The sequence below is a fragment of the Fusarium pseudograminearum genome, chromosome 1 (genome assembly GCF_000303195.2).
Source record: "Fusarium pseudograminearum CS3096 chromosome 1, whole genome shotgun sequence".
Taxonomy (NCBI): domain Eukaryota; kingdom Fungi; phylum Ascomycota; class Sordariomycetes; order Hypocreales; family Nectriaceae; genus Fusarium; species Fusarium pseudograminearum.
In genome coordinates, this window is record NC_031951.1 from 539,218 (window position 1) to 563,887 (window position 24,670).

Here is a 24,670-nt window from a genome sequence, read left to right on the forward strand (position 1 = left end):
GTTGAGACATGGGCAGGCACGTGCCAGGGACGTCGTCTGACTCTATGGATCAGGCGGATTAGGTCAGTGGGGACCAATCGGAGCCAAATCCCTCCCCGCATTCTGCTTTCTTGCACTGGGTAGAGCTACACCTGCTTTTGGCTGCAGGCACCGCAAACTGGAAGGTACCTTGCGTGGGTGAAGCTCTAGCTGTCAGGGTGGATATTGACACTGCGCTATCAAGATACCTCGATCGGCTAGAGGAAGCACAGTGTGTTTGGGAACACGCAGCCATGATGTACTGTACGTGAACGCGGCTGAGTAGCTGTAATGGATCGTCAGCAGCCTTGAAACAGAGAGCCTTGCTGCCTTGCAGCGGGACTGATAGACTGATAGACTGGATGATGGAATAGAGATGTTTGCTTGCACAAGAGAGTCCTCGATAAAGATGGAATCACTACTAATACAGAGTACCTGTGTCAGCGACGAACAGGCTCAACAATTTGAGTTCAGCCGTTGCCATGTTGCTCCCTGTAGACTGTCATCCATGAGCCTTGAGCCATGACCATGACTCGAGGCGAGGCGGACAAACACGACCGGGTTATCAGCCGTCAACAAGATGAGGCAATCATCTACCATCAGTTGACCTCGGAAGCACCAAAATGGCGGTAAACAATAGGGGACAGACACTCGTAACGAGTGTTGATGCTTTCGGTTCACTCTGTAGAGATCTCCCAGTGAATCACATCCATCATGACCATTCCTCGGGGGTTCAGACAGCCGGATTAGAAGCCGCTTTCACAGCTAGCTACCGTGCACCCCCGGATCTTCACACGGACTGTCATGAGTACCATGCTTGTACCTCGCGCACGATATGCCGTTATCGCATTGCCTCGGTGACGGCCATTGGCTCTCTAGGACGCGCACTAAGCCGGATATGGGTCTCAGCCACTGTGTTATCGCCTATCCTAGCGATGGATGCGTCACACCCTCCTGCCCTCCCCAGGCCCGCTGAGGCAACACTGGAGCTGTCGCACGCAGCTTGCGCTTTGCTTATCTACCCCAGGTCCTGCCGCCATCGATTCTTCTTCCTTTCATCATCTCCCATATCCAACATCACTCTCTATCCTTTACAGCATCGATCCCGTCTGATCCCATCGGTACAGACGGTCAAGGACATCAATCCTTCCATTTGTTTTTGTCTTTGAGTCGCAGGTAGACACAAATTTCGAGCTTTGCGCGTTTCGTCATCATGAAGTCCGCTCTCACTCTCTCCATGGCGGCTGTCGCCAGCGCTGCCTCTTTCAGCGTCGGCACCGTCCACGACAAGGCCGCTCCCATCCTCAGCTCCATCGATGCCGAGACCATCCCAGACTCGTACATCGTCAAGTTCAAGGACCACGTCGATGAGCATGCTGCCTCCAACCACCACATGTGGGTTCAGGACACCCACACCCAGGGCGAGTCTGAGCGCATGGAGCTGCGAAAGCGATCCATTCCCTTCACAGACAAGACCTTTTCTGGCTTGAAGCACACCTTTGACATTGGTGAGGCCTTCAAGGGCTACGCCGGCCACTTTGACGAGTCCATGATCGAGAAGGTCCGAAACCACCCTGACGTAAGTGCCAATCACCAAATGCCTCATGAATCATCACAAGCTAACAGTCCATCCAGGTCGAGTTCATCGAGCGCGACACTCTTGTCCACACCATGGTTCCTATCACCAACAATGATATGGTCACTGAGGACAAGTGCGACGGCGAGACCGAGCGATCGGCTCCTTGGGGTCTTGCCCGTATCTCCCACCGTAACACCCTCAACTTCGGTAGCTTCAACAAGTACCTCTACTCCTCTGATGGTGGTGAGGGTGTCGATGCCTACATTGTTGACACTGGTACCAACGTCAAGCACGTCGACTTTGAGGGTCGTGCCCACTGGGGCAAGACTATTCCCTCTGGCGATGCCGATGAGGATGGCAACGGCCACGGTACTCACTGCTCCGGCACCGTCGCCGGTAAGAAGTACGGTGTTGCCAAGAAGGCCAGCGTTTATGCTGTCAAGGTCCTCCGATCTAACGGCTCCGGATCCATGTCCGACGTTGTCAAGGGTGTCGAGTTCGCTGCCACCAGCCATCTTGAGCAGAAGAAGAAGGCCAAGGACGGTAAGCGCAAGGGCTTCAAGGGCTCTGTCGCCAACATGTCTCTTGGTGGTGGCAAGACCCAGGCTCTCGATGCCGCCGTCAACGCTGCTGTCCGCACTGGTATTCACTTTGCCGTCGCTGCTGGCAACGACAACGCCGATGCCTGCAACTACTCCCCTGCTGCCGCCAGCGAGCCCGTCACCGTCGGTGCCTCCGCTATCGATGATAGCCGTGCCTACTTCTCCAACTACGGAAAGTGCACTGACATCTTCGCCCCCGGTCTGAACATTGTGTCCACCTGGATCGGCAGCGAGAAGGCTATCAACACCATCTCCGGTACCTCCATGGCCTCTCCCCACATTGCTGGTCTCCTGGCCTACTACCTCTCTCTCCAGCCCGCTGAGGACTCCGAGTACGCTCTCGCTTCCATCACCCCCAAGAAGCTCAAAGAGAACCTCATCTCCGTCGCTACCGAGAACGCCCTCTCTGACATTCCCTCCGACACCCCCAACCTGCTTGCCTGGAACGGTGGTGGCTGCAGCGACTACAAGAAGATTGTTGAGGCTGGTAGCTACAAGGTCAACAAGGCTGCTCCCTCTTCTCGCGTTGAGGACATCAAGCACGCCGTTGAGCAGGAGGTCGAGGTTGTCTCTGGCAAGCTGACCACTGGCGCTAAGCAGCTTGGCTCCAAGGCCGAGAAGTTCTCCAAGAAGATCCACGAGCTCGTCGATGAGGAGCTCGAGCAGTTCATCAAGGAGCTTAACCTGTAAGATGTATCATCTTGTCATGTTTTAATGGTTACGCATTTGTTTGTTGGGACTAGGTTGGCATTGGTTTATGGTTTGGGTACATGATATTGATAATGGCGCTTGCTCTCTTTGATGACCAGTTGTCATCGCGCGCCATTGCATGGGATAGTTCATGAAAGCGGGCTGCATTTAGGCTTTGCTCATTATTACAATAAATCTCTTATTCTAAGCGCTTTTGTTAATGCGTGTTCTGTGCCTGTGATGTTTATGTTTGCATTCTAATGATTCTGATGAGCAGCGGGAAAGTTGGCCTCCAAGCTCCAAGCTACAAGAATAAATGAACTAATAGAAGAGCCTAAATGGCCTAAATGGCCTAAGCTGACTTATGTTTTAAGGATACTGCGAAGTCCTGTTCGAGGCGACTGACTCCTGCCGCTCTGCTCACTTGCAAATAGTTCCTTCCTCCTGTCAAAGTTATTTGTTCCTTCCCAACAACACTCATCTACTGTATCTAGGTACCGACTCACTTCCCATCGAGCCTACCATGTCTTCACTCACTCGCATCTGGTGCTATCACCAACTGGACATTGTTCTATCATTCTCTTGCTTGTCGAATCTTTGCCAGTCTTCATCACTACTCAGCTTTAACTCACAATTACAACCTCGAACCATTCATGAGAGATGCTTCGACGCAATAGCTCTCGAAAAACGAACCGCCGTCCACTGAGCCGGAGCCAGTCGACCAACTCTGTCGTTCGGAGTCCTATTCGTGACCTCGAGTCTATTGACCCTGCAAAGGCTGAACGGGATGCAAACATTGCTGCGGTTTTGTCCTACCATCGAGCCCAAGACCGGCCGAGCAGTGAGAGAATGACTCTACCAAGAGATCCAGCAAGCTTCTATGACAAAAGCAGTGGCACTGGCAGCGTGATCAGAAACAGCCCGCAGCGGACTGACAGTGCTCTGAGCCGTCATGGCACTTCAGATATCGCCCGACACCGAAGTGTACGCTTTGCTGGCCCTTCAGCTCTACCACGCCGAAATGTAGCGTCTAGAGCGAATGGGGGCCGAGACTCACCAACAAAAGCAACTTCAACGATCCATGCATTCGGAAAAGCAAATACGAGACCCTCCTCCACACTGTCATTTCATCGCGAAAAAACAAACAAATTCTCCCTTACACGACGTTACCTAGAGACCCTGCAGCCACCCGAAGAGTGCTACAACCATCAACAACAAGATGCTGTTTCCATGTCCTCTTCCTACAAAAAGATTAGAAAATCTCGATCCATGATGACTTCGTCGCACACTGCTATAGAGGTTGTTTCTACAAGAGACTGGACTGCCAAAAATGACATGCGCCCACGCTCTTCGCCTTTGCCGCCTACGAGCAATGACGACGAACGGCTGAAAGATGCGCGACCCAAAACAGCAGCGCTCAGAGCAGCCACATCCATGAGTTTTCTCAGAAGTCGAAGAAAGACGGCGGCTGCCCGTGCGAGCAGCAATGTTGAAGACAGTGATGCCGCGCTTCGACTTGCCAGAGAGAGATTTCGGCAGATACAAGAGGAAGAGGCAAAGAAGAGCCAGCAATCTACGCTGTTGCGGCCAAAGACTCGAGAGAGCCAATATTCCACAACCCTTCGAAAATCCCTCCGCAATTCTAGCAACAATTCCGCCGCACTTTCTTCGACGTTTTCCACCAACAGCGCCTCTGTTTCAAAGCAGCATGGGATCCGAACGACAGCGCGCAAGGTCTCGCATGGTTTGAGGTCAAAGTTGCGAGGTCTTTTTGGCAAAGGAAAGAGCGAGGACTCAGAACCGGAATATGACCAATGTGTGGCAGAGAGGGATTCGGACGGAGAGAGCTGCTTGCATGTTGATGCTGGGGACACTGCGACAACAGAAGAAGCATCTGTATTCCAGGTGACATCGCATGTTCCCTCATTACACGATGTACCTTCGAATAAAAAGCTCAGGTCTCGCAAGGGCAGCGTGGAGAGCTTTATTGATGCTGGTGGTGAGCACTGCGTTTCTGACGATAGGTCTCGTGTCACCAGCTGGACGAACTCGATGACAAGTCAAGATACAATCGGAGAGAAGAACAGGCAGCGCCTTTCTATCATCAAAGAGACTGCCATGGCTACTGAGAACGACTTTGAGAGGAACAGGGAGAATTGCGAGGCTATGAATAAGCAATGGCCCCAGTCTACTATTCGATGCGTTCAACCTGACGACGATGAGGGATCCCGGTATCTTTCCTTGTCAACCTTGGATCTACCGGTCCGTCAAGACACAGGTTCCGAGAAGGACCTTTGCGCCACAGACGATAGTATTTATTCATTCTCGGCTGAGGACACCCCGTTGCCTCCAGCCATAGGATTGAACCTTTTGGAACAGTCCCCGGGCCGCAGGTCTACCCGTCAACCATCACCCGAGATCTCAATCTATGCACCAGCTTATGAACACCAACGCGACACATCCACCGCCAGCTCAGTGGAATGGAAGACCTGGCTGAGCTCAAAAGTGTCCAAGCTCGAGGGTCCCTCGACTCCTACTAGACGCAAGCAAAATGGCGCTCCAACAATGGGACATGTTAGAGAGCTGGCTTCAATGGGCTCTACTCCAGAGCTCTCTGTATCTAGAGACAAGCGCACACCGAATCGAAGTCCGCTGGGTAGCATAAAGGGAAACGCCCAAGCATTCCCCGACGATAGCAGCCCAACAAGACTATCACGCCGAGTCATTATCGGATATGACGAGAACGCAGCACCGAACTACGAAGAGAAGATGGCCGATAAAGAAAGAACACCCTCCATACCTCGTCGAAGTACCCTGAGAGCTGTACCTTCGCTCCCAAGTGTCATCTCGCGAGGGAGTTTAATGGAGACAGGATCGGGAAGAGAAATGCATCGAATGAGGTCCCTGAACACATTAGGTCGTCTGAACTCGACACCAGACGAGTCTATCGCGAAAAGACGTTCCCGCACACGCATTGGTGGGTGGCAAGGCTCACCAACCAAGTCAAGCCCTGGCGTTAGTGGCCAAGGAAGGGCGCATGTTGCCAGAACAACAGATTCGCCGGATCTCCTAGGACGACACAGATAGAGCTACTTGTCGACTAGGTCACGAACAATGCTGGAGAAGCCAGGCGAAGCGACAAGAGATGCAGAGCAGAGAGCCCAAGCGATGGGTAGCAAGACGATGGTAGACATGTTTCTGAGTAGCCGGCGCAATCGAGAAGACGGAGGAAGCAGTGGATTAGGGAGTTCACCGGCGGCGTTTCTGTGATGTACGGCAGGCCGACTTGGAGTTTTGTGTTTTATAAATATAGCCATGGTAGTGAATGAGGAGTGAGTATATGGGTAATGGCCAAACTTGTATATAAATTAGCTGAAAGGAAGATTGACCACAATAGCATTCCTAGTAATACGATAATACCATTATGAAGACGTACGGTCTGTTGTTGGCACTTATGAGAAGGGTCCATGTTGGTGGTTGTCTGTCACTGCGGCGGAACATTTGTCAAATACTGTGTTATCCGAAGTGCTAAATACATATAAATTAAAGACTCGCTACTGATTAACATTATGTTTTACCTTTGCTTAAGAGGAGTTACGTGTACCTCCCAGTTCTTAGCATACTCCTTGGGAAACGTCTTTTCCCTCCCATCCACCCACTCTCCATACTTCTCATGCGTCACATCCTCTCCAAGCACACCCTCCCTGGTCCCATTCTTTGTATAAGCTAAAAAGTCCAGCGTCACCTTGACATACTCCCCAAGCGCCTTGCGCACATCCGCAGTCGCACCCGTAGCAAAATTGAGGAGAAGCGGTTGCAGCAGCGGCGCATCCGTCACGCTGGGATGCGCTGTTCCAATGCTGGTGAGAAACCACGCTGTGCCGACTTTGTCGCGTACACCGCGTACTATCTCGGCGACGGTGTCAAAGTGTGGGCGGCCGTAGAAAATGCTGTGTGACTTGGACCAGGAGTTGGAGTGTACTACGAGAAGAGGGACGGGGATTTCGGCGTTGAGTTGGCCGCTTGATTTGCCGGGGTCGAGAGCGATTCCGCCGATGGCCGGGTTGGTGGACGTGGTGTTTGCGGTTTTGAGGGCTTGGAGAGCGCCCGTTGCGCCGTAGGAGTGGCCGTTTATGGTGAGGTGGTTGAAGTCGAGACGGTTGGACCATGCGGCGAGGGTTTGGCCTTCGTGGCGGGAATTGGAGGTGAAGATCTCTGAGCCTTTGCCGTTGTTGACGTCTTGTAGAACATGAACGGCCTGGAGGATTTCTTCTGTGCGAACGGCAAGTTGTTCTTTCTTAAGAACGGTGTCGTTCATAGGTCGAGTAGACTGAAGGTCCTTTTCCTTGATGAGAAATACTGGTCTGTCCTTTTTATTCTTGATCTGGACCATGGTGCCTGGACAGCTTCCGTCGCGATGTTCGAGGGCGGCAATGATATGTCCGTGGCTGGCGAGTTCGCCTATGTAGTGTGTGTAATCAGTTCTCGAACTCACAGAGCCGTGGGAGAAGATCATGACGGGGAACTTTGCGTCGGAGTCGAGGATGGGGGTGTCTACTTTTGCGGGGATCTTGATACTGCCGACTAAAAGCCAGAGCGCAAAAGTAAAGATGGGACGGGTGATGAAGTTGTTGAAACTAGCGGCGCGAGCGTAGCCTTCTGCTGTGAGACTGATCGGTTTCGGGACCCAGGGATGTAGCGCAGTGCGCGAAGCAGCGTTTTTGACGGCGGGATAATACACAGTGAATAGAACAGTTTCGACCTCAAATGCTGGTTTTCCAGTTTCTTTGAGGATAGTATCGGAGATACGTTTTGGTTTATCGAGTGGGATCTCAAGATCTATCGCCCCGACGTCATGAGGACCAGAGTACGCCGGTAATCGCGACGAGAAGAAGGGCTGCCATGTGATGAAGCAGTAAAAGACGTAGAGGCCTATAGCTGAGAAAGTGATGTAGCGCCATGTTATACGCGGACGGAGGATTTGTTTAAGGCGGTGGAAGATGGGGGAGGAAGTTAGACGGGAGAAGAAGGTTGATGGTCTTGGGTCGAGCCATCGCGGTGGTTTGGAGGGGGAAGACATTGAGAGCGGGAGGTCCGGGTCTGAGGTTGTGGGGGAGAGGGCGTTTAGTTCTATGTCGATGGAGTTTGGGGAGGGGGATCTGGGGGGCATGATGGTGTTTTATTAGAAGTGTGTTAGTGCTGGTATATTTAATGTACTGGTTGATGATGTCGTTGATTGAGATGATCAGAGTCGAGGTGGGCTGGAGGCTTGTTTCTGGCCATGACGCAAGTGGGTTGGTTATATCCGTTTCACGCTTATCCCCGGGGGCACTGTTAAGTGTTAGAGGCTATTATCTTATACCCTGGAGAGCATCATCGACAGCATGACTTTGTAGAGACTGACAAGATGTTGGAGATACTTGGTCTTGGGTCGACTTATTTTAAGGATATAGCTAAAATTATCTGAAAGTGTCTATTGTTTGGCAACAGCTTGTGCTCCGTTCACTCACTACCAAGTTAAAGTCGGTATGGCTTCTCCCGTTCCTTGTCTAAGTGATTAAGTGCTCTTTCACCAAAATAGACTCGTCCAACGGTTCACCAACCTTTTGTACAACTGTTTTAGTCTATTTGATTCATACCTCTTTTTTTATAAATTGATTTTTCAACGGTTAGCCTTATTGTAAAATTGAAACGTTTACTGCAGTTGGATGTAGCTGACCATTTCTTCAAGCATACAAGCCCCGACCGAGTAGATGTGACATGATATAGATGGTACTATGAGCTGAAAAAATGCCATTCTTTTTGAAGAGGAGCATGAAATCTTGCAAATAAATTCATTCTCAGCATGAGGGAGTAACCACTCCAGGCTCTGACATCAAGACTCCACTCGGAAAGCCACCCGATGTCGGATTAAGGGCGCATTTGACAACTCAAGGCGTAATACATGGGATATAAAAAAACAACATTCCTCGCTGAGAAGACAGAACAACAGACAACCAACCTCGTATGCAATGAGTTCAACATCAATTGAGTTGCGAGCTCGCGAAGAAGGGTCCTCTCCAGCTGAAGATGTCGATCTCACGAGTACCCATGAATTCTCTTCACTTCCACCTGTAGATGGCGGAAAAGATGCTTGGTTCTTCCTCGCTGCTTCATTCATGGTTGAAGCTCTTACCTGGGGTGAGTCACATCTATACACATCTTGATACAGAATCACTGACATGAGTCCAGGCTTTCCGTTTGCGTTTGGTGTCTTTCAGGATTACTACAGTACCAATGCACCCTTTGAAGGATCATCAGCTATTGCCGTGATTGGTACCTGTGCCATGGCAAATACCCCAAGCCACACTATAAAACTCTTACTCACCATGTCTAGGGAATAATGTATCTCGGTCTTCCCTTTGTCATGACCCTTCAACGTCTCTACCCCAAGCAAAGCCGCTGGTCTCCAATGATAGGACTCTTCATCATGTGCATTGCCCTCGCGCTGAGTTCATTTTCCCAAAACACCACCCACCTCATCCTTACACAGGGAATACTATACGCCATAGGTGGTTCCATCTCCTACTGTCCGTGTCTATTGTATATGGATCAATGGTTCGCCAAGAAAAAGGGCTTCGCGTTTGGAGTAATGTGGTCAGGCACCGGTCTCGCCGGCTTCGCATTACCGCTCCTCTTTGAGAAATTCCTCCACGACTATGGTTTCCGTACTACGTTGAGAATATGGTCTGTTTCTCTCTTCGTTCTGACATTGCCGTTGGCGTATTTCATCAAGCCGCGTCTTCCACACTCTGCTACGAGACATATTAATCCTCTCAAGCTGGGCTTTGCGCTACGACGGAACTTTATGCTGCACCAGCTTGCGAATATTACCCAAGCGCTAGGATTCTTTTTGCCGGGGATTTATCTTCCTTCTTATGCCAGAACGGCTATTGGGGCTGGGACGTTTGCTTCGGCTTTGACGGTGTTGCTGATTAATGTTGCTTCGGTGTTTGGGTGTGTGGCTATGGGTGCGCTTACAGATCGGCTGCACGTCACGAATTGCTTCTTGATATCTGCGATGGGAACAGCACTCAGCACATTTCTCCTCTGGGGATTTTCGACGAATTTACCTGTGCTGTATATTTTCTGCGTGGCTTATGGGATATTTGCAGGTTCATATACGACCGCCTGGACCGGAATCATGCACATGGTGTCGTCTGGAGATGTAGCCAGCAGCAGCGGAAGATCGTTTGATCCGGCTATGGTGCTGGGTGTTTTATCCGCAGGACGAGGGATTGGGAATCTGGTATCTGGACCTCTTAGCGGGGCGTTGATCAAGGGGATGCCGTTCCAGGGTCAAGCATTTGGGGGATACGGGACGGGATATGGTTCGTTGATTATCTTTACCGGTGTTACGGGGTTGGCTAGTGGTGCTACGTTTTTGTTTAGAAGGGTTGGATGGGTGTGAGATGCCTGCCGGGATCAAGACATGTATGTTTCAAGATGGAGGGCAGCTTTGCTGAGGAGTAATGGAGAAACGATTCAAGTAGGGTATAAAATGACTCGGCCGACAATGACGGAGCTTGAATAAAACCAGGAATGCATATAATGAACCAATGGATGTTGTTCATGACAGGCTTAGTCTCGTCTGACATGCGACTAAAAGGTCACTTGCTCACCGTAGATGTCTAAGTGGATTCATTACAACGTATGACACCATTCTGATGCTTTAGTTTCGGCGAAGAATAACCTTGAATGAATGGAAGTATTCTAGACTGCGGCCTTTTTTGGGCTTAATTTTGTATTGCAATGATTATTCGATTACTGTATCCTGATGCACCTATTAACGCATCACACGTACCCTTCTTCGTTCTGCTATTTACTCAATTCCTATTTATTTCTCTGTCATAATTACACTCTTCTTGTAGAGGAGAACATAAAAGACGACATTTTCACTCAAATTATACAATCACACACATATATCAAACAGTCAATCATCATGACAGACACAAACAGCGAATCCAGTCACACGACATCTTGTGAGAGAAATTACGAGGCAGAGAACGAACAACTCAGATCCAAGATTCAGCTTTTGCGCAATGAGAAAAAGATAATGCAGGCGCTTCTCAATAATCACAAGAACTGTTCCAAATATTGCCAGTATTCATCGTCGAGTATGGATTCAAAAGAGGGAGAAATGGCATCCCTCAAATGCCCAGCTTGATAGCCACACACGAATGGATTTGATAAACGACAATTACGTTGGAGAGGAAAGAGAGAGAGAGAGAGATGGGCTTCAGCTGATTTATTACGGCACAGGCTCCAACAAGAGCTGTTAATTTCATGGTATGGAATGAAGGAAGAGCTGAGATTTGGGATAAATGAGTTTGTAACGTCGATAATGCCTCGGGCTGGATGAATGGATGGACTCATAATATTGACGGCGATACATGTAGTCTCTACCAGTTCTATGTTGTCAGAGTCACGTACCTGTATAATGAATTGACTTGTTCTTTTCTTCTCTGTTCGTGAACTCACGGCCAACGTACGTAAATATAAGCGCATAATGATGGATTCATGCCATATCAAATCTGGAATCCACACTTGGCATAAAGAGATCGTCGATGAGATGGATGGCTCGGAGGGCCCCGAGTCCTTTCATTGGGTCATGTCTGACAGGTCAGAGTCTAGACCGACACTAAACCCATGGGTGATAGGATGCATACAGTGTAAAGCGTTTTATGATATGTAGACATCGCTTGGATGATCTAACCTTGACTCATTTCCATCTACATGATAAGAATCGGCGTCTCGCTACTGACAATCTCAGTCCACCTTCTCGTCCCCTGCATACCCCAAATCGTCGTCAACGCCTTCACCGCAACAGGAATACTCCCAAAACTCGTCACACTATACAACCCCGCCAACCTCGTCGAGAAGAACTCCCTATGCTCTGGTAACATACTCTCAGCCGCTGCCACAAAGTACGTCCATACGAGCGCATGCACACCCTTGGTAGAAGCATCTAGGTTGAGCACCTTTTGGCGCAGCTGCTCCACGAGATGGATGGACTCTTCGTCGGAGAGGGACGATTCGGCGCGGCGACGGTAGATGCTGCAGGCGTCGAAGATGGCGGAGCGGATTACTTGGATGTTGGGGGCGTGTTCTGAGTCGGGGGGAAGTTCGGGGTAGGCCATGAAGTCGAGGTATGCTTCGGGGCCGGTGAGGACTTGGAGGCCTTTGGATTCGTTGGCTAGAGGGACGCCAAAGAGTTGGAACCTGTGAACGAACCTGATTAGTCTTGTTTTTTTTTGTAGAAAGTGTTTGCTTACATCTTGATTTGCTGTAGAAAGAATTCCTTCAGACTTGGTGGCAGCATGGTAATCCAATCCGGATATGACGTTAGACAATTCAACATCTCGAGAAGATAAGTATAATTATCCGCTCCTGTGATAGTCTCTCCAACAAGAAGTACCAAGATGGTGGCCAGAATATACGGATTGAAAAGCTGTTCTGGGCTAAGTTGTAGGGAATCACGCCGTAGTTTCTGGACAATTGCTTGATGGCCTGTTTCTGCGACGTGTTGTAACCTGGGGTCTTTCTGACCGAGGTGAAACGCTGACACGACAGACACTGCTTGTGCGAGGTTGTCGTCGTGACATGCTAGTGGTAGGATGACATCTCTGTATCCATTGCTGTTTGAGTCGAGGACGACCATGTGTGAAGCTATTATATCGGAGACTAGACTCTGTCAGAAAAAGGAATTTGTAAGATATGTTGGGAACATACAATGACTAAACATCTTTCTCGTTTGGGAACTGGACACTGCATTGAGAGATGGATGAATCGTAATACGCCGAGCATATGGCACAACAGCTCCTGAACTCGAATCAAAAGAGTCATCAGACGATGGTGAAGCAACATCATCGGAAGAAGCCGAGTCTGTATAATGCAACGTCGTGGGACTATTTCTCCCCTGACCGTTTCTCATACGGTCCTTTCTAAACCGTTTTCCAGGTTCAACCCACCGAAAACTCTTTCCGGGTTGATTGGGACTTGGTTCAGTTGACGAGGGAGTTGATGTGGTTGTGGTAAAAGTCAATGTCATTGGCGTTGCTGTTGTGGCCATGTGGCTGCTGAAGCGACACCGCAGACCCTGGCCAGAGCAGGAAATGCCTTTTTTCTGGCACTTGAGACATTCTGGTTCTGTCTTGTCACACTTGAGACGCCTCTTGCAGCATTCGTAGCATCCTATTTGATAAAGTTAGTTTTTGTGTTTTAGAGTTGTTGAGTTATATTACCGTTGTTTCTCTTGGCGAGTGACATTGAAAGAAAAAGAAGATGGAGAAAGTTCTCTCGCTCTTTTACCGCTTTTGGAGATTGCAAGTCAATTTGTCCGGAGTGGAGCGGAACTTGAATATCTTTTATTATATTCTCGTCTGCTTGGTTCTTACTATCCTGTCGAGATGTATCTTTGTTGGTTAGTTCGCTTTCTATCCGCTGTGATGAGAGATACGCCGTGGGTATGAGGAATGCGCATGGGGCTGCGCAGTAGAGTTTAGGGGCCTGGACGCTAGTAGTTGGGGGTGTTTGGTCTAGAACTCTTAGTTCTTGTGTGATGTTGTCTGATCCCAAGACAGAGAGACTAACTCTGAGGAATGAATGACAAACGGTACAGATTATTTATTGCTTGCACTAATTGTAATAGGAAAGGTATTTGCATTAGAAGTCAATTGCATCATTCCCGATACTGTTCGGTAATTACTTTGGCATTTGCCACGTAAACTATTGCTCTTCTCGCTCCGACATGTTCAAAGAGATGGACCACCAACAACACCACAACACACAGACCATAGCGCAACGCCAAAAGTCATCAGTTAATGACGATTTAATACGTGTCGAACAATAAAAGAAGTTCTAGAAGGATGGAATTTCAAGCCACCTCGTCCTTCGTGCCTTGCGAGGCACATGTTTCTCGTCCTGTTCCTCAGCCGCAACTGCTAACACTAAACCCAGCGAGGCAATTAAATCGTCCACATCCAATCAGATAATTCGGGTCTCCCGGTACGAGTGTGCCATCCATGGGATAAACGTTTTATTTCTTCCCGTTAACCACGGAGATGGTCAGACGAAGTGAGAATTGGGATGTTTGGAGGCTGCAACCCTTCGGCGAAGGGGAATCTTTGAGGAAAGGTGTCGTATCCTGGAAATAGATGGTTCGTCCGGGTAATGCTCTGGGGTTACCAGACTGTTGGAATCGCTAGTTGCTGGGTGGCTTTTGTTAGACTTTGAGACGCGACATCAGGCGGCCGGTTCCGACCACTACCATATAAATTGTTTATCCATAAGTCAGTTCGATCGATCCCCGTGGGGAATCGTATATCGGAATTAGGAACCGATGACTTGCTCCAGCTCAAGTGATGGGTAGTGGAGTATAGGGCTGACTTGTTGTAACCCGTTTACAGCAGTTCATGCTTCTGTGGAGAGGTTCATGTGTACATCTAGTCTAGTCCCAAGTCGGCCATCAAGAACTTCCAGTATCAGACTGACTGTAACACCATGTCTCTAGATAACAGCACCATGTCCTATTCGCACAACTGCAGCAACAGTTATCTCGTCTCTCCACTGTCCTCCACGACTCTACCCGCTTATCTTGATCATCATCCACTAATATCCTCGGGCGAATGTCACCCGAACCGAAATTTCACGAGAATTTTTCAGTGGAGACTTGTTGGTATAAGTAGTTATTCCCGGTCGTTATAAGGAGAAAAGGAGCGGTATCGGTGTGCACTCCGATTTTTACTACAGTAACATGATCCGACCTTTGCAAAAATCTCTGTTTATGAATTATATTATTTTTAGTTGTACGCTTGAATCACTGTGAAAATGGCTGTGAAAACATCCCAATCTGAAGATCCAACCTTTGAACTCATGACGTGAGTCTATCACTACAACATTGTCATCAATGAATACTCACACCATGCAGGAGAACAGGGACTCTTCGTCGTGAGGGCACCCGCTCAGAGATGCAAGATCTTGAAATCATTGCTTCAGCGGGTGCTTCATTTCGACCAGGCGACATTCCTCCTCCTCCAGATGGTGGCCTTCATGCCTGGACGCAAGTCGCCATGGGCTGGATCGCCATCTTTGCAACATGGGGCTATGTCAACTCTTTTGGCAGTTTCCAAGCCCACTACACTTCTACACTCCCTCAGACACCGTTCCAAATCTCATGGATTGGGTCTATCCAGGTCTGGTTCACTTTCTTCGGAAGTGCCTTTTCTGGAAGACTGTTGGATGCTGGGTTCTGGGTTCCTACCTTCATTGTAGGCTCGACACTACAGCTTCTGGGAATTTTCACAATGAGCTTGTCGACTTCGTACTGGCATCTCATGATAACTCAGGGCGTCGTCACAGGTATCGGTGGAGGAATCATCTTTGCCCCTTCGCTGGCTCTGGTGGCGACATACTTTGAGAAACGAAGAGGTATAGCCATCGGTCTCGTCACCACTGGCAACTCTCTAGGCGGAACTGTTTATCCTCTCGTTGTGAGGACGTTGCTCCCAGAGATTGGATTCTCATGGACGGCAAGGGTGCTGGGGTTTATTAACCTCATAGGTTTTGTTCTGGTGGCTATCTTTATGAGGCCTAGACTTCCGCCACGACAGACGGGACCGATCATCGACTGGACGGCGTTTAAAGATGTGCTTTATCTTTGCTATGTGAGCGGCTTGTTCTTTTTCGTGTGGTCTGTTTACTACACTTTCTACTATGTGAGTTTCCTCTACCCGACATGAAGAGTAGTTGCTAATTGTATAGCTTGCATCGTTTGGACAAGATGAAATCGGCATGTCATTCGCTGATTCATCCATCCTTACAACCATCATCAACGCCGTCGGTCTTCCAACCCGAGTTTTGATTCCCTTCCTCGCTGATCGAATCGGTCCATTAAACACCATCGCTCCAGCTGGAATGTGCGTAGCCATCGTTGCGTACACATGGCTAGCAGTACACAACGAAACAGGAGTCTACGTCTTTTCTATCTTCTACGGCATAGCATCAGGTGCTTTCCAGAGTCTCATGCCTACTGGTGTTGCTAGTATCACAACTAGGCTTGACACCATTGGTACGAGAATGGGAATGTGTTTTAGTCTTATTTCCTTTGCGGGTTTGTCTGGACCGCCTATCGGTGGCTTGCTGCAGTCGAAGAGTCTGGAGGGTGCACATGTTTGGGCTGCTTTGTCAAGTACACTCGCTGCAATTCTTCTAGTGTTGGCGAGAGTGCTGAAAGTAGGATGGAAGGTAAAGACTCGATGTTAATCTAGTTATCCGGATACATATAATGTTTAATCAATGTCATAAAACTTCCACTCGGCTTTAAAGTCCTTGGAAAGTTCCTCGTTTAGAATCAACGCCTTTACCATCTCAATAGGTAACCCACCCGTCCTCAAAATCGCATCGTGATATTCCTTCTGCGTCATCTTTCCACTATCAACAGCCATCTCTCTCAACTTCCACAACTGCAGAGCACCCAACATATATCCAGCCTGATATAGTGGTGAGTAAGTTCCCTCCACAGACCGCCTCACTTCACCTTCTGCGTTACTCCTCTCGTGATTAATCCTGTCGACGAGTAGATCAACAGCTTCTTGAGCTGGCATCTCCCCCAAGTGAAATTTTAGAGAAAAAATAATCCGCAAACATCTATGCATGCGCCACCAAAGAGCCCCGATTCGATTCTCAGGTGAATGGTGAAAGTCATCTCTATCGTAAAACAGAAACTCCCAGTACAAAGCCCAACCCTCTACAAAAAAGGGCGTATCGAAGATTTCCTTCCGGTGCGAGTTGTACCGATCAGCCATGTAAAGCTGCAGTCTATGACCGGGAAACATCTCGTGAAAGGCAGTCGCTTTGGCAAAGTGTTTATTATTGCCGCGCATGACCATGAGTTTGAGATCGTGTTCCATAGAAACAACAGGGTACGAAACTTGAATCACTGGACCGCCGAGGAAAAACGGTGAGACCTTTTGACGTTCTGCGTCGATCATTATCATGCGCCATGTTGAGTTTGATAGAGGTGGGACGGTAACAAGATCGCGCTCTGTGACGAAGAGGCTTCCTTCGACGATCAAGCTGCGTACGTATTCTGTTTGTTTTCCAGGGTCGACGTAATCGTTCTTGACGTGTTCAAGAGCCTTCTTCCATTCTTTTCCATAGCCGAGAGCTTCAGATTGTTTAATCATTTCTTTTTCGCACCATTTAAACTCCTGGTTGCCGATTTCGATGAGTTCTTCAGGTGTGTATGGAATCATCTCTGCTTCAAGCTCAACCTCTAGACCTTTGCGACCGATGGGTTCGCCAACGATGATATCTTGTCCATTCTTTTGGTTCATCCCTGCGAGTTCTGTCTGGACGACGGTGAGATACTCTGTGAGCGACGAGTTGGCAGCTTGCCAGGGCGTTGTAACCCAAAAGTCGAAAAGGGGGTCGTAAGTAGAGTAAAAAGTGAACCATTCTTCTAAACCGTCGAGAAGACCGGTGATGGCCTTTGTGGCGAGGTAGCCGGTTGTTTCTGTAACGTTGAAGCCGCCGTCTTTAACCTTTGTCTGAACACGACCGATGGATTTTGTGATATTGTTTAAAAGACCAGCTGACTCTTTTGCTTTCATCGGCTCAACATCTTGTCTGGCTTCAAGAAGACCGACGAGATCGTCTGCAAATGGAATGAGTGGCTCATAGCTCTTTTTAGATGTCTTTTGAAGATTTAGATTGTTGAGCTGTCGTGTATGAAATGTGTTGAGCATGATATAGTCTACTTTGCCCTCTTGGTCGAGACTCGTAAAGTCAATCGCGTCGAGGAGGTCTTGTTCACTCTTGTGGTAATCTTCCAAGGCTTCATAGCGACGCGATGCAAAATTAATATTGTAGAATTCGTTTAGTTCGCCGAGATCTGCTTGTGTGCGTATGACATGATCTGTCATAGATACATTGTGGCCGCCAAGAGCCAGTAGGCCAAGTGAGGCGCTGAAATGGCTACCCACCGCAGCCAAAGACATGGCGAGAGGTTGTTGATATGGGTGTAAATTATGAACTTGCAAGTCTCTCATGACTACACTGAACAGGAGAGAAACAAACAAGTATTTATATGCACTTATTAAACTTGCTAGCTTCTGGTTCTACAGTTTGTCGTTTGTGATGATCAGGCAGGGTTCCCCGCTCAACGATTCGAGGTACTTTTGATAGTACTACAAGGATGCAGATAAACTCTTTTCGGTAGGTAAAGTTATTTCATACGTCATTTGAACGAGGTTAAATGGAATTGTGTTCTGTTTACATGTCTGCACGAAACGTTGCGTGCATAACTGAGGGGAGAGGATAAGTTTCTCATATCTTGATCGTGTTACGTCGGGAGTTTACTGCGGGGAAGATAATGATGCATCGGGATGAGGTACTCACGGATTACTGTAATGAGATAGATGGTAATACGTGGCATTCGAGGTGAATGCAACTGTGATGGTGTTGTGTAACCTCAATCTTTACTCCGAGGGCACTGATTTGTAGATACAGCCGTTCTTGATACAAGCATATATCCAATCAGAAACTCTCAAATGTCGTTATCTTTCGTTCATTCATTTCCTTTAACGGCATATTGCAGTTGCCTGTCAGCATAAAAACAGGCCACTTCCCCAGGGCAGATGAAAACAACTCTCCATCCTCCAACTCACTGTAACTGCCAAACTCCCACCCCAGTCATGGAAGTCGAAAATCCTTTCTTAGTTTTCCCTAGGGAGATCAGAGACATGATCTACAAGTACACACTTCAGGACATAAAGTTCACAAACATTCTCGCTCACAAAACCGCCTACACCGTCGAAGATGCACCCATTCTTTACATCAACGCCGCCATCGCCAACGACATCCAGCATCTGTTGTACCGAGACCACGAAATGCTAGTCCACATCGTCAAAACCCAGACCTACGCAGAAGGACAAGAAGGCTTCCTATCTCATGTTAAGGAATGTTCAAACCTGATGAAGCAGCGCTCCTACAGATTTGTTGCTGAGCTGTGGAGCTCTAAATGGTCGCGGCTAGATGCTTCATATACTGGTTACGAGGATATCGATGAGATTTTTGGGAACCAAACGACAGTACCACGAAGCTGGGCGACTGGTAAAATTCTCGAGAGTGATGGTGGAGTGCGCTTTTCTAAGAAGTTCTTTCGCGAACTTGGTGCTTTGCAACGTGAACTGCCGGATATCAAAAAGTTTGAAGTCAATGGTTGTTTTTTGGCGTGGTTGAATATTCAAAAACACTGGATAAAGCCGTATGAAAGGTGTATTAAAAAAGGAATGGATATTGATATTAAGATGATGGAGCAGTGGTCATGATTGAATTTGGTATTTACGCTCTCTTAGCATGCTTTGGACACGATAGGTTTCATATTGTAACGCCGGCTAATAAGATTGACAACAAATACAAGCAACATGATTGATTTCTAGATTTGATAAACCACAAGTATATCACGCTATGGATTCATACGTCTCCTCATTTCATCTTCATGACTCATATCTCAAGCAAGGCCATGCTCGGCGATAATCTTCTCAGCAGCTGTCATGCCCGTCACATAAGCAACAGACTGAATATGGCAATTGGCCAAAACAGGCACGGCACCCATATCCGCCACACGCAGCCCCTCAAAGCCAATGACCTTGAAGTCACTATCAACCACAGCATTGGGATCATCCTTCTTTCCCATCTTGGTCGTACCGCACATGTGCCAGCTAGAAGAGATGGTAGCCCTCCAGTGCGCAAGCAGCTCTTCATCTGAATCACCCTTGGGACCGACCATGGTGTCTACATTGTTCTTGACGTAGTTCTCATGTTTGACGAGGCGGAACGCGTCCCGGAGAGACTCAATAGCTACGCGACGATCGAAAGGTGAGGCCAAAAACTTGGGGTCGAACTTGAGAGGGACATTGGGATCGGCTGACTGGAGCGTTACTTGGCCTTGACTCTGTGCATTATAGTAAAAGACGAGAATGCAGGAGTAGTTGAGGTTATCATCCGGGAACTGGGGGATAAACCAGTGAATAGGAAAGTGCGTCATAATCTCATAATGCGGCACGGTTTCCTTCATGAGGTACTCCTGCTCCTGGGCAGGCAGCGCCTTGAACTCTTCCGACTTGACAAGCTTGTCCAGCTTGAACCAGCCGACGCCCAACTCGCAGGCGAACTTTGTCCAAGGGCCTGTTCCGTCGCGCTGCCACTGCTCGAGGGCATCGTCCATGGCCTTCTTGTCGCCGTAGAAGGGCTTGCGGGCTGTGTCGCCTTCTTTGCGGGTATATACGAGGGGTGTGAACATGTGGTCGCGCAGACCTTGGCCTACGCGGGGGACGTCCTTTACCACAGTGATATTGAACTGGTCGAGTTGGTCTTTGGGGCCGATTCCGGAGTGCATGAGGATGCTGGGGGTGTTGAGGGCTCCGGCTGAGAGGATGACTTCCTTTGAAGCAAGGTCTGTGTACTTGTTAGCTTGGGACTCTTCACATTGTATACTGTAAAAACTTACACTTCTTTCCGTTGACTTCAACTCCGACAGCCTTGTTTCCCTCGAGAATAACTCGCTGAACAGAAGAATCTGTCAAAATAGTCAAGTTCTCAGGTCGAGGTTCCAACAGATCATTAGCTGTAGAACGTTTTCCCTTGTGACTCGAGTTGATCAAAACAGACATGCCCAGAGGGTTACCAGAGTTGTGATCAGGGTTCAGAGGAAAGCCTGCATCTTCAAAGAGGTCCAGTACAGGAGGAAGATCCTTCTCCCACTCACTCGCATACCCGACATGAAGCTTTCCCTGACTTCCATGATCCTCACTCTTGGGTGCAGCATACTTCTTGTCAATACCCTCAGGCAGAGCACCGTGAAAGTTCTCAAGACTCTTGTATCTCTTTTGAATGTTAACCCAGGAGTAAGAATCATCACCGACGATACGCGCCCACTCTTCGTAGTCGTCCCGCGCACCAACGCTGTAGACGCCAAAGTTGATGGCGCTGGAACCGCCGAGACCCTTTCCGCGAGAGTAATCCAGCTCTCGACTGTCAGCGAACTCCTGAGGCGTAGTCTTGTAACCCCAGTTCATATCCTTGTTCATAAAGGTGAGCCATCGCTGGCCGTCAACGCGGAGGTCACGGTCCGCGTTTGCGCCACCTGCTTCAAGGAGAAGAACGCTGGGTTTATTGGCTGAAGCGGCAAGACCTGCTGCGACGGAGCTACCAGCTGGACCACCTGTAGAAACAAAAAGGTTAGCGTTGGTAGATCAATTATCGATAGTGTGGGAGTCTCGAGTCATTGCGGCGGAGATGAGGGGGGAATAAATGTACCTCCTACGACAATAAAGTCAAATGTTGATTCAGCCATGTTGCAGATCTTTATGAGGGCTTGATAGGTAGAATGTGTTCAATTGGATGGTAAGAGTTGAGCGATTCAGGTCAACCGAATTATGAGGGGGCGGTATGAGATGGCTTGATTTTGATATGATAATACGAGGGTTGAGAGATGAGGAATTAAGATGAGGAGAGAGGGGTTACAGGAGTAACTATATACACACAATTGCCTCATCGAGACAAGACACCAAGTGACACGCAATGCAATGCGGTGCAATGCAAGTTAAGCAGCATCGTTTGAGTTTAGTCATGCGTTCCCCCTCATTATTTGGACCTGGAGACAGGGTATTCTAGGGCGTTGGTTGCCGACTATAGGGCGTCAACGACTACTTTAGTATAGTGCAACGTCTGCCAAGTGCTGAATTAGGCACTACGAAACCAAACCAGTGTCAAAGTTCCAGAGGCAATGATACTGTCTGTTGGCGGGCATAAACGTCACAGAGTAAGCGGGGATTAAGACAACTAATGCATTGATCCAATGCGGGAACGAGCGGGTACTAAGACGACACTTTTAGACTTGTTGTAGGTCTCAGGGGATTCTGTCGATCATGGATTCTTTTACTATGGGGCAGGGAACATGGATATAGATCAAAACACAGCGGAGATACCAATATTGTTTCGTCGTTGATTCAGTATACCCCGTTCATATAAGCGGGCTCTGATATTACATGTTTTTTTGTCTTATATAATACACCAACGTAACATAGTTTTGGAGTCTGACCTGATTTTGACTGCCGAGAAATAGGCCCGCATTTGGACAGGGTCTCACATAATGTGTGCCTCGTTACGGTAGCACGGCAGAACATCCCTGGAATATGGGATGGCAAACGGTCATTTTGGTCGAGCGTCACATTGACGGCCAAGGATTAATAAATGCAAATCATCTTTTGTTTCCACATCGTTTTGTTCGTCTTGATACATCACATCTTGAATCAGTTTCTGACATGTTAGATTGCCGGACGCCACGTGCCCAATGTGTTGGTAGAGTGATGTAAACAGAGAGTAGGTACATGTCAACTCTTTAAAGACGGCCCTTAGTGACCGGTACACCATCACTGGGTTGGCACCGAGTCACCCACTAATACGTACTGTAAGGCCTTAAAACCGGCGGTCTTACCCATTAAAACCTGTTACCCCCAGTGGCCAAAGCACCTATACTCCCCGTTCTAACACGGAGCCACCTTCCATTGACAGAAGACACTTGCTCTCTAGCTTCCTGATTTACATCACTCTTATCTATTAAAACGTGGCATAGACTTTCTAATGGTTAATCATTCCCCGTTGCAGACAGATCTACAAGGGGGCAACCGCAGCACTTTCATCGACTCAGTGATCGGCTCTATGTACCTGTTGTACCTTGATAGAAGGTTTTCTAGGGACCTTCTGCGGCGTGTCAAAGCTAAGACGGGCCAAGGAACGTAGGTGGGCAGGTTTCAGTCTATAATGTCTCGGCATATGGACCCGTTCTGAGAAGGAAACCCAAACTTTTGGCAGATTCTGGATTTTAATTAAACGAGTTTAATACAGACAGATTCATGCCTCTTGGAGTTCATCCTGTATTTATTCCCGTTTATCCGCCATCTCTATATCCTTTTTTTTCTTTCTCGTTGAGACCCTCTTTTGAACCTGGATTTTGTCGGTACTGTAAGCGAGCAGCACATGCCACCATGGACGCCATCCAAGAACAGTTCACCCTACTCTCCCTGGGCCTTTTCACCATTGGGGTGAGAATGGTGGTGCGGACGCGATCAGTTGGGTTCTCGGGATGGCAGTTGGACGATTACCTGATGCCAATCACTGGTGTAAGTTATCCACGAACATCACTAGGATCACGCTCTGACTAACAGCTCCAGGTCATCTTCACTGCCGAGACAGTAGCCGCGTACCTCGTCGGCGCGAAATTCCAAGGCCTCACGAACAGTTACATGACGGACGAAGAACGCGCCAACATCGATATAAACGGAGAAGAACACTACAACCGTGTCTGGGGATCCAAGATTCAAGTCATAGGCTGGTCCTTTTATGCTTGTATTCTCTGGTGTCTCAAGTTTTGCGTCACTGCTTTTTACGCCCGACTCACGTATGCGATGCCACTATTCACAACTTGGGTTGGAGATACTGACTTCTTTTAGATCGGGCTTGTCGCATCTCAGGATTCGTGTTATCATCGCTTATATCCTCCTTGGAATTACTTATGCTGTTGTTTTCTTTACTATTTTGTTATCGTGTCAGCCTTTTCACCACTTTTGGCAGGTCAATCCTGATCCGGGTCTTATCTGCCAGCCGACAAAGTCACCGGCTTATGTTTTGGTGGTTGTCATCCCCAACATTTTGACTGACATTTATTTGTTGTCCATTCCTTTGCCAGTGAGTTAACTGACAAACACTATTACAATGTGTATCTAACAATTTAATAGCTTCTCTGGGGCGTCAACATTGGCCTGCGACGTAGACTCACACTCATGCTATTGTTCAGCGGCGCCCTCTTCATCATGATGGCCGGTACGATCCGAGCTGTCACCATTCTTACCGTATGTATCAGTTGCCTTGTCTCTGTCTCAACTCTCACTAACATCACATTAGGCCGGCGTTGAAGGCGCAATCTCTGGTAGCTCATGGGCATGTCGCGAAACCTTTGTCGCAATCATCGTAACAAACCTCCCCATCATCCAACCTCTACTCCGAAAAGGAGCCAGCCTCATCGGCCTCAGCGTCTTATTCAGCAAAGCCACCAAATCCGCATCTCAAAGCCATCAACTCCGAAGTAACGAGGGTGGAAGCCGCTTCAACAACAGCCGTGCCAGAAGGACCAACAACACCAACAAGTCTGAGTCTGGACACCCGCTATCTACAATGCCTCAAACCACAGCCTGGGCCAGCGACGAGCATATCCTGGCCGGAACCAGCGGGGGAAATAACAGCAAGGGGATCGTCGTGGCGCAAGAGATCAGCGTTCAGTCGGAAGCTTTTGACGATTCAAACATGCGCGATGTAACCAACAAGGATCCGGCTGTTCATGACTGGGGGTACGATAGCGGCAACGACAAGAGCAGAGCAAGGACACCGTGAGGGGTGTAACGAGGTGGATCTGCTGTACGTTTGCATGTTGTATTACCATCACCGCAAGGCCTTGTAATTTTTATTTGTTCATATTCGTATTATACCAAAACATATTACTCTAATGCAAAACTTCCATCTGTCGGCAAATAACTCAGTCACAGGGGGACCATCGGAAACACGGGAAGATCACCATCCGACTAAGAACACTCCCGCAATGACCTGATCTTTTTGAGTCGCTGCGGAACCGGGTGATTTCCTCCGCCCCCTGCCCCTGTAAAGTTACAGTGACGGATTAATT

The 24,670-nt window shown here is 48.5% G+C and overlaps 10 protein-coding genes across 10 annotated transcripts; 6 read left to right on the forward strand and 4 right to left on the reverse strand.

Moving 5' to 3' along the window:
• Positions 1-1,231: 1,231 nt before the first annotated feature.
• On the forward strand, positions 1,232-2,889 carry FPSE_06936 (uncharacterized protein; the record flags this gene model as incomplete). The annotated part of the gene is made up of 2 exons (XM_009260054.1): positions 1,232-1,597; positions 1,654-2,889. 2 exons carry the CDS (start codon positions 1,232-1,234, stop codon positions 2,887-2,889), a joined length of 1,602 nt encoding a protein of 533 aa, XP_009258329.1.
• Positions 2,890-3,549: 660 nt separating this feature from the next.
• Positions 3,550-5,976, forward strand: FPSE_06937 (uncharacterized protein; the record flags this gene model as incomplete). Its single annotated transcript, XM_009260055.1, has 1 exon — positions 3,550-5,976. One exon carries the CDS (start codon positions 3,550-3,552, stop codon positions 5,974-5,976), a length of 2,427 nt encoding a protein of 808 aa, XP_009258330.1.
• A 487-nt stretch (positions 5,977-6,463) lies between these two features.
• Positions 6,464-8,059, reverse strand: FPSE_06938 (uncharacterized protein; the record flags this gene model as incomplete). The annotated part of the gene is made up of 1 exon (XM_009260056.1): positions 6,464-8,059. The coding sequence occupies one exon, from the start codon at positions 8,057-8,059 to the stop codon at positions 6,464-6,466; it is 1,596 nt and encodes a 531-aa protein (XP_009258331.1).
• An 841-nt stretch (positions 8,060-8,900) lies between these two features.
• Positions 8,901-10,339, forward strand: FPSE_06939 (uncharacterized protein; the record flags this gene model as incomplete). The annotated part of the gene is made up of 3 exons (XM_009260057.1): positions 8,901-9,069; positions 9,121-9,197; positions 9,266-10,339. The coding sequence occupies 3 exons, from the start codon at positions 8,901-8,903 to the stop codon at positions 10,337-10,339; spliced, it is 1,320 nt and encodes a 439-aa protein (XP_009258332.1).
• Positions 10,340-11,660: 1,321 nt separating this feature from the next.
• On the reverse strand, positions 11,661-13,197 carry FPSE_06940 (uncharacterized protein; the record flags this gene model as incomplete). Its single annotated transcript, XM_009260058.1, has 4 exons — positions 11,661-12,150; positions 12,204-12,612; positions 12,661-13,122; positions 13,173-13,197. The coding sequence occupies 4 exons, from the start codon at positions 13,195-13,197 to the stop codon at positions 11,661-11,663; spliced, it is 1,386 nt and encodes a 461-aa protein (XP_009258333.1).
• A 1,560-nt stretch (positions 13,198-14,757) lies between these two features.
• On the forward strand, positions 14,758-16,191 carry FPSE_06941 (uncharacterized protein; the record flags this gene model as incomplete). Its single annotated transcript, XM_009260059.1, has 3 exons — positions 14,758-14,807; positions 14,858-15,644; positions 15,691-16,191. 3 exons carry the CDS (start codon positions 14,758-14,760, stop codon positions 16,189-16,191), a joined length of 1,338 nt encoding a protein of 445 aa, XP_009258334.1.
• A 26-nt stretch (positions 16,192-16,217) lies between these two features.
• On the reverse strand, positions 16,218-17,927 carry FPSE_06942 (uncharacterized protein; the record flags this gene model as incomplete). The annotated part of the gene is made up of 1 exon (XM_009260060.1): positions 16,218-17,927. One exon carries the CDS (start codon positions 17,925-17,927, stop codon positions 16,218-16,220), a length of 1,710 nt encoding a protein of 569 aa, XP_009258335.1.
• A 696-nt stretch (positions 17,928-18,623) lies between these two features.
• FPSE_06943 (uncharacterized protein) lies at positions 18,624-19,259 on the forward strand (the record flags this gene model as incomplete). The annotated part of the gene is made up of 1 exon (XM_009260061.1): positions 18,624-19,259. The coding sequence occupies one exon, from the start codon at positions 18,624-18,626 to the stop codon at positions 19,257-19,259; it is 636 nt and encodes a 211-aa protein (XP_009258336.1).
• A 182-nt stretch (positions 19,260-19,441) lies between these two features.
• Positions 19,442-21,286, reverse strand: FPSE_06944 (uncharacterized protein; the record flags this gene model as incomplete). The annotated part of the gene is made up of 3 exons (XM_009260062.1): positions 19,442-20,388; positions 20,441-21,154; positions 21,250-21,286. The coding sequence occupies 3 exons, from the start codon at positions 21,284-21,286 to the stop codon at positions 19,442-19,444; spliced, it is 1,698 nt and encodes a 565-aa protein (XP_009258337.1).
• A 1,693-nt stretch (positions 21,287-22,979) lies between these two features.
• Positions 22,980-24,381, forward strand: FPSE_06945 (uncharacterized protein; the record flags this gene model as incomplete). The annotated part of the gene is made up of 5 exons (XM_009260063.1): positions 22,980-23,114; positions 23,166-23,392; positions 23,445-23,679; positions 23,730-23,843; positions 23,896-24,381. 5 exons carry the CDS (start codon positions 22,980-22,982, stop codon positions 24,379-24,381), a joined length of 1,197 nt encoding a protein of 398 aa, XP_009258338.1.
• Between the last annotated feature and the right edge of the window lie 289 nt (positions 24,382-24,670).